Below are 8,630 nucleotides of genomic sequence, written 5' to 3'. Positions count from 1 at the left end.
CTAAAGAATTTTGCATTTTATCTTTTGAAAAAAATTAAATATTGTAATTCGTTTCCCATAATTTATAAATAAATTTAAAAAGTCATATAAATTGTTGTAACACCTGTAAAGGTTTTTTTTTTTTTTTTTTTTTTTGTATTTGGACTATAGAGAGTCCACGGGTCCAAAGAAGGGTTTAAGCGATTAGTTTCTTTTAGTTTATTTGGACTAATCCAAAAATTTGAGGGGCCAACTATAACAATTTCACACTCAAAATTCTAAAATATGAGTCATCCTATATGCTATTTAAAATTTTCAAATAGTGGGTCCATCTCTGATTAGTTTCATATCTATGTTGTATCAAATTTCACCTCAAAAAAAGTAGTATCAAATTGATACTTTTAATACCTTAATACCTTAAAATTTCATTTACAATTTTAGATGTGGTATAATTAACAATAAAAAAATTATTTAGCTTCTTGTTTCTTTTAAAAATGACAGGATGAAGATTAAAAAACAAAAAAAAAAATATTGTACTTCTAGTATGTGTTTGATAAAAATTATTTTTGCCAACTTATTTTATTATTTAGCTTATTTTTATTACTATTTATGGGCTACACTATAATTTTTAATACTATTTATAGATCTTTCTATACTATTCCCTCCGTCCTACTTTGTTTGTCCTGTTTGAAAAGTCAAACTTTTTAAGGGAACATCATTTATTGTCTTGTTTACCTTTTAAAAATGTATAAGTTTCCAAAATTACCCTTAAATAAATTTATCAAAAAATTAAATTAGTAAATTAATAAGGGTATAATAGGAACATTAGTAAATTAATGACTTTTATTTTTAGAAACAGGACAATATTTTAAGACATTCTAAAATAGAATAGAGGACAAACAAAGTGAAGCAAAATGAGTATTTCAATTAACTTTTACCTTTATTAATATTACTTTTAATAAAAAAAAATTTTAATTCAACTAATTTCAACAGAGCATAGTCTGTTTGAAATTTCAACGTGGTAAAGTTCCCCAACGTGAATCGTCACTGCTGACTCTCACACCCAACAATCATCAGTGACGTAATTATTAATGGTATAACACGGTAACATCTTGCCACGTAAGCAATTACTCGTAGTCCTAGGTACAAATTCATATGTTCCACACGAATGTGACACACACACACACAAACGAAAAGAGAGAGTGATTGCAGTTCGTGATAGTGGCAATGGCGAGTGTTGTTGGAGAGGAAGTGAGCAACAAGCAAGTGATATTCAAGGACTATTTCACTGGTTTTCCCAAGGAATCAGACATGTACTTGACCACAAGTACCATAAAATTGAAGGTTCCAGAGGGTTCCAATGGTGTTCTTTTGAAGAATCTCTACTTGTCCTGTGACCCTGTCATGCGTATCCTGATGCAACGAGTTGTTCCTAAGGGATTCTCCAATTACACCCCTGGTTCTGTAAGTTTTTCTGTTTGGTTCCCCAGAAAATCACTATATGGGATATGGGGTTCTGATAATTTTTACTGTTTTTGACTAATTTGAAGTGGGGTTCTTTCAAATTTGGAGACATGCCCATAATATGATAGTATAGCAAGATGGTATTTTGAGTTCTTTGTCTTTTCCTATTTGGAAATTGGAAATCTTGGGTTCCAACTTAAGAATTTATATATTGTCCATGGTGATTAATGGTTGAAAAATTAGGTAATTGTTCAATTTTGCAATTGAGTTTAGAAATTAAAATACAATAGAATGCGTGTAGCGGAATCTCAATTAAGAATCTTTTTTTTTGGCAAATGAAATGATGAGAGATATATATTGTTCATCGTGATTTATGGAAAATTGTTCAATTTGGAAATTTAATTTAGAAATTAATGGTATTAGAATATGTGTAGTTGGAATCACAATAAAGAATCTTTTATTGGTAAATAAAATCATAAGATATAGTTGACGATGAATGCAGAGAATATTTTTGGTGCTTGTGGAGGTAAATGACAGAAAAGAAAGAAAGCAGAATGCTTGAAGAAGAATAACCTTGTTAAACATTTTAGAAACTACTAAAAGATTAACTAACTCCTTGTACGACTAAAAGGGATTAATGATATACATACATACATATATATATATATATATATGCATGAGTGACTGCTTGTTAAAAATTATGTTGTGTACAAGTTTGAGCTTGCAGTTGTGAACTTTTCTTTGTGAAAACTTGCAGCCGATAAACGGGTATGGAGTGGCTAAAGTTTTGGATTCTGGGCATCCAGACTTCAAGGCAGGTGACTTAGTTTGGGGGTCTGCTAGATGGGAAGAGTATAGCCTAATCACAGCAACCGAAGGCCTCAGAAAGATCACTCACAGTGATGTACCCCTTTCCTACTATACAGGACTTCTTGGTATGTTGTTTGCTTATTCTATAAAGTTTGGATTGACTTGAGATTTAGACAAAGGTGATTATGCTACATACCCTTTTGATATGCATGTCTCAAAGAGTAGTTTCATTAATTTAAGATCTCCTTTGATTTTGTGGACATCTTGATCAATTATCCCTGTAAATGTGCACTAATCTTCTAACTTTGCCTTTTCCTTTAAAAAAAGGTATGCCTGGTATGACCGCCTATGCTGGTTTCCATGAAGTTTGTTCCCCTAAGAAAGGAGAATATGTCTTTGTTTCAGCAGCATCAGGTGCTGTTGGCCAGCTTGTTGGACAATTTGCAAAATTGTTGGGTTGTTATGTAGTTGGAAGTGCTGGAAGTAAAGAAAAGGTATATTCTATTTGGATATATACTTTTTAGTACTCACTGGCCCTTCTTTATCTACAAGCTGCTCTTTATCTGAATTCCTCAGTGAGTAATTTGGACAGTATGGAATCTTCCTTCCCCACAAACCTTTCCTAAAAACATTCCTTTTCTCCTTCTGTGATTGTGGAGTGGGGCTGGTGGGATGAATGTACCATTCACATAAAAAAAATAAAAAAAATAAAACTATTTTTAAGTATGAAAAACTCATCTTTCTTCTGTGATGACTTAGGTTGATCTATTGAAAAATAAGTTTGGATTTGATGATGCTTTCAATTATAAGGAAGAGCATGACTTGGATGCTGCTTTGAAAAGGTCAGTATGTCATTTGCATAATAGGAGTTTAAAATTGTAATCTGAAGCTTGAAGCAAATACAGTTACCTTGGCAGATTAGGTTGTTCTTTTTTAGCATTATTTTAACAAACTGGAAGGGCCATTACTTGATATGACACCACATTTATTATCAACAACTGGCTTATTGAAACTTCTAGGCCTTGCCTGTAGCAGCTTTAAGGTTGGGTAAATCCTTGGTGTATGCCTGTATGGTCTAAGGCTTAAATATAGAAGTATCAAGCAAGTGAAAATAAAGAAAGATGGTAGAGTTTCAAGTATGTCATTTTATTTTGTAACATTAATTGTGGTAGTTGGTCCTCAATCTTTTTAATAGCTATTCATCATGATGGAATCACTATCAATTCTTTGTGATGTAGGCGATGAAGTGAATCTAGTGATTTAGATGACTTATTTTTTAACATGTTTGGTACAGATAATCTTGCTCATTTGACATGGTTTTTCTTTGTGCTGCCCACAAACCTGATTTTAGTTTGTGAATATGAAATATAGTGACCAACATTTAAAAAATTATCTAGTATCTGTCTAATAAAAAATATCAATCTGTAATTGATACCCATCCATTAGAGCCTTGGTGATATTATCTTCATTCTTTGAAACATACATCAGTATTTTGATCTTTGAAACACATTATTGGTTTGTGTCCATCCTCAGGTATTTTCCAGAGGGCATTGATATTTACTTTGAGAATGTTGGGGGTGAAACACTTGATGCAGTGCTCCTAAACATGAGAGTCCATGGTCGCATTGCTGTATGTGGGATGATCTCACAGTATAATCTTGATCAACCAGAAGGCGTAAAAAATTTGATGTGTCTCATATACAAACGCATCCATATGACAGGATTTACAGTTCGTGATTACTATCACCTCTATCCCAAGTTCTTAGACACTGTGCTGCCTTACATCAAAGAGGGGAAGATAGCATACGTAGAAGACATAGCTGAAGGCCTTGAGAGTGGTCCAGCTGCCTTGGTTGGACTCTTTAGTGGTCGCAACATCGGATATTACTATCACCTCTATCCCAAGTTCTTAGACACTGTGCTGCCTTACATCAAAGAGGGGAAGATAGCATACGTAGAAGACATAGCTGAAGGCCTTGAGAGTGGTCCAGCTGCCTTGGTTGGACTCTTTAGTGGTCGCAACATCGGAAAACAAGTAGTTGTAATTGCTCGCGAATAATTCTGCCTTGTATTTTGTATCTGCTTCTACTGTTGTTGGACTGAGTTATTTGCCTAGTATTACTTGTGTGCAGTGCCTTCTAGGTTGCAAAGAAGTGTTTGAAGTTGGCTCAAATGGCTTATTGGGTTCAAAAGAATAATAGTGTTGTGTAAATCCTGTATGTGATGAGTGTATACCCCTTGGAATAGACGGAAAGGAATAGAATTTGTGGTGTGGCATTAATTCTTTGGTGTCTTTGTCCCCGTAACTTTTGTGTTTATTGATGTAAAGAGGGGAAGACAACGCATTTGGCTTACCTTTGTCATTGAGTAAGAATTACCATCATTCAGGTTGTTCCATATCTCTAAGTAGATGCTTATGCCTTTTGCTTAAGCCTTATATGTAGTCATATATCTTCAGGTTCATATAAACATATGGAGTTCTGATGATCTCCTTAATTTAGGTCCTTGATTTAAGACCTCTCTCTCTCTCTCTCTCTCTCTCTCTCTCTCTCTAAGTCATACCTTGTTTTGTGTTCCAGACGAGTGGTTGAAAGATTCACTTTCTTCTGCTTGAAGTTTACCAAGCATGCTTCAAAAAGGATAATTTCTGCAATTTCTTATTCATTTAGGATTTAGCTAACATGACATATTATTGAGATATAAGATATGAGGCTTTTCTTTTATTGGATAGAGTTTACCTCCAAATCAGTTTGGAAGAAACTTCATCCAACCCACCATGTGATGATTCAAATGACTATTCATGTTTGTTTTACTATGGTGATAGCTACGATTTTATCAGTGTTGTAGCTGCAAGGATGAAGAACATGGTTCTCAAGTTCCTTGGTCAAGACCTCCTTATTTTTTTTCCCTTTAAATGTAAGTTGAAGGAATCCAATCCCGAATTTAACGGAGAAGAATGCCATTATATCACATGGCCAATGACCAATAACCAAGCAGTATTTCCATTAATTTTTAGTACAATTGTAAACGATTTTAAATTCAAGAGATGTAAAAAATACATGCACACGCATATGTTAGCATTTATTAAGCAATGGACAATTTCTCTTTATTTTCATCCTATATATACATATAGGACATGAATAATAGGCACTAGCCACAACCCAACGAACTAACCTGATCTTGACCCTCAAACCTAGAAGCCTTTCACAACTTAGACTAGGATACGTTTGGTACACTGAATGAGGATTACAATAGGAATTGTAATCTTTATTATTATGAATAAAATGAGTTGTAATGTAATAACTAAACCTATTCATTGGTTTGGTTGTGAGTTATAACATTAAAATGAAACTCAACATTTATTTTAGAAAATTTCTTACTCATACAATTATATCTTCTTTAAAATTGTTATTTTTAAATTTAAGAGAGATATGTGTTATTTTTTATGATTTTTTATTTTTATAATTGTTAGATGTATATGAAAAGTTTGTTTATTTAGAAATATATTAAGTTTTGAAATTATTATTCTTACTAAGGAATAGCTAAAACAATCTTTTTAAAAATGAATAGTTATTCCTCATTTTGAAGAATAGCTATTCATAAGGAATAATTATTCTTTGTAATAAAAACATAAAGAATAACTAAATCATAGGAATAATTATTACATTACAACGCCTATTACAATCTACCAAACATGCCTTAGGATAGTAACCAGACACAATGTATGATTGAATCATTCACAAGCAACAACAACCACTTGTTTTCCGAAGTTGCGGCCACTGAAAAGTCCAACAAGGGCAGCTGGACCACTCTCAAGGCCTTCAACTAAGTCTTCCACATAAACCATCTTCTTTTCTCTAATGTAAGGCAGCACAAGGTCTAAGAACTTGGGGTATAGGTGATAATAATTGCGATGTGTAAATCCTTTCATTTGGATCCACTTGAATCCGATATGCAACAAATTTTTGATACCTTCAGGCTTGTCAAGATTGTATTGTGAGATCATTCCGCACACAGCAATGCGACCATGGTGTCTCATGTTGAGGAGCACAGCATCAAGCATTTTGCCCCCAACATGCTCAAAGTAAACATCAATGCCTTCAGGGAAATACCTAGAGGTGGCAAACAAAACAATAAAGTTAGTGATGCATTTTTTCACTGTTTGAAATGTGTCCACCCAGTCTCTGGAGATTAACTAAAGAGATAATATCTGTTGGAGGAATTGGGAGTATGAATGTTGAATGGCATTGCCAAATTTTGAGTTTTTGGATTTTTCAACTAATGTGGCACATTTTGGTTCGTTCACTGAACCAATCAACTGGATAATGAATTACTGTGGATGAACCAGGCTCAACTTGAAAAATCCTATGCAAATTATGTAGTATGTTAGTTACCTTTTCAAAGCTGCGTTCAAGTCATGCTCTTCTTTGTAATTGAAAGCTTCATCGAACCCAAGCTTATTCTTCAATAGATCAACCTGATGCAGAAGAAAAAGTAAGAGTTCATTTGAAGGATAGACTCTTTCAATTCACAAAATAACAAAAAAAGAAAGAAAGAATCAAAGAATGAGAAAAGAATCAGAATTATTGTAATATATAGTATATAAAATGAAACTAGATACTATACGACACATCTCAAATAGCAATGATTGTGTGCTATACCTTTTCTTTACTTCCAGCACTTCCAACCACATAACAACCCTCCAACTTTGCGAACTGTCCAATAAGCTGGCCAACTGCACCAGAAGCTGCTGAAACAAATACATATTCTCCTTTCTTAGGTGTCCCAACCTCATAGAAACCAGCATATGCAGTCATACCAGGCATACCTGTGGAGAAAAAAAAAATCCTCAATTCAGATGGAGCATTGAAATTCATTCAAAAGTGAAGTAACATGACCAAGAAAAAAAAATTAAACCAAAGAAATTAAACATTGATTTATACTCCTTTAATTAATTTTATGGTTCAAGTATCTATAATTGACCACACAGATTTCAACTTGATTTGCAGAAATTTGTAGTAGTTTTGGAGAAAATTATCAGTAAGAGGCTACATCTCTAAAACTAAAGCAATTAACAATATATGATGTATACGGGCATGCACATTACTATATGTGTACCGCAATCAATTTATTCCAATTCTTACATCAATTTTAGCTTCATTAACGATAGACCTTACCGAGAATTCCAGTATAATAAGAAAGAGGTACGTCAGTATGCTGGATTTTAATGAGAGTATCAGTTGTTTTAGTGATTAGAGTGTACTCTTCCCATCCTGTGATCCCCCAAACCAAGTCCCCTGCCTTTAATTCTGGATGCCCAGAATCCAATACTTTCGCCACACCATACCCGAAAACTGGCTGCATGTGTAAATGGTTTCACCAAAATTAGAGAACAAATTACAAGTTCAGTATCACATGTATACACCATGGTATGAAACAATTACTAAAGCTAGTACAAATTTTAGTATAAAAAGTTTACAAATAGACGAGACAATGAATTTGTCAGAGACTCAGACGTCAACATATTATAATTGTCTTACTAATTCATGACATATCTTATACAGTCATATAGTAAAATTTATAGTATTCCTTAAAAATAAATTATAGTATTCTTCAGAGTGACTTACGGAGCCAGGGGTGTAGTAAAGATTTCTGGAGGGACCCATAGCTTTCCTCATATCGAATTGCATGGTAGGATCACAGGACAAATAGAGAGGTTCTTCACCAAAACTGCATTTGAACCTTCAGGAACCTTTAACTTAATGGTCCCAGTGGTCAGGTACATGTCTGATTCTTTAGGAGAACCAATGACATAGTCTCTGAATATCACTTGTTTGTTGCTCACTTCATCTCCAACCTTCACCATTGCTACTTTCTGTCACTCTTTCACTCTATCCTCTTCAAGAATCAAATGTAGAACTTTTTGTGTCAATGTTTTTTTTATGTGTTATGGTTCTTCTCTATGGACCACAAAGTTCTATTTATAGAGCACATTTGGAAGAGAGAAATGAAATATGTTTCAGATAGAGTTCCACGCATGACGGCTGACGTGTGCGGGATGCAAAGCAAATGCATAATATTCTTAGGTGCACGTAATTGCTTACGCTAAAAGTGCTCTGAACTTTGAATAGTCAACACTTTGTACCATGGACTTGAAGCCTGAGAAGTGAGAAGTTCATCACTACTGCAGTTTTATTACAACTTTAAAAATGTAGATTATATACATGAATATGGCATTATCTAACGCTATATGTTTTTTTTTTTTTTTGGGTACCACAGATTTTGAGTCCAGAATGCTATGATTCTAATCAATTATTGGATCAGTCAACATCATTTTTAGCAAGTTATTTTATTTTATTTTTTAAAAAAAGTTTTAA

General features: G+C 33.6%; 2 protein-coding genes across 2 annotated transcripts; one reads left to right on the top strand and one right to left on the bottom strand.

Annotated features, from left to right (window-relative positions):
- The first annotated feature begins 1,138 nt into the window (after positions 1 to 1,138).
- LOC136062533 (2-alkenal reductase (NADP(+)-dependent)-like) lies at positions 1,139 to 4,769 on the top strand. Its single transcript, XM_065761662.1, has 6 exons — positions 1,139 to 1,443; positions 2,201 to 2,378; positions 2,581 to 2,747; positions 3,013 to 3,095; positions 3,787 to 4,079; positions 4,227 to 4,769. Exons 1-6 carry the CDS (start codon positions 1,207 to 1,209, stop codon positions 4,310 to 4,312), a joined length of 1,044 nt encoding a protein of 347 aa, XP_065617734.1. The 5' UTR covers positions 1,139 to 1,206; the 3' UTR covers positions 4,313 to 4,769.
- Positions 4,770 to 5,891: 1,122 nt separating this feature from the next.
- Positions 5,892 to 8,200, bottom strand: LOC112007863 (2-alkenal reductase (NADP(+)-dependent)). The gene is given in 6 exon segments (XM_065761667.1): positions 5,892 to 6,365; positions 6,648 to 6,730; positions 6,915 to 7,081; positions 7,431 to 7,611; positions 7,881 to 7,967; positions 7,970 to 8,200. Coding segments are annotated over 6 exon segments (1,047 nt in total). The 5' UTR covers positions 8,120 to 8,200; the 3' UTR covers positions 5,892 to 5,986.
- Positions 8,201 to 8,630: the final 430 nt, after the last annotated feature.

This window comes from Quercus suber, unplaced genomic scaffold, assembly GCF_002906115.3.
Source record: "Quercus suber isolate HL8 unplaced genomic scaffold, Cork oak 2.0 scaffold_425, whole genome shotgun sequence".
NCBI classification, from domain to species: Eukaryota; Viridiplantae; Streptophyta; class Magnoliopsida; order Fagales; family Fagaceae; genus Quercus; species Quercus suber.
Note: the sequence above shows the minus strand (reverse complement) of the source record. Positions and strands in the feature narration are given on the sequence as shown.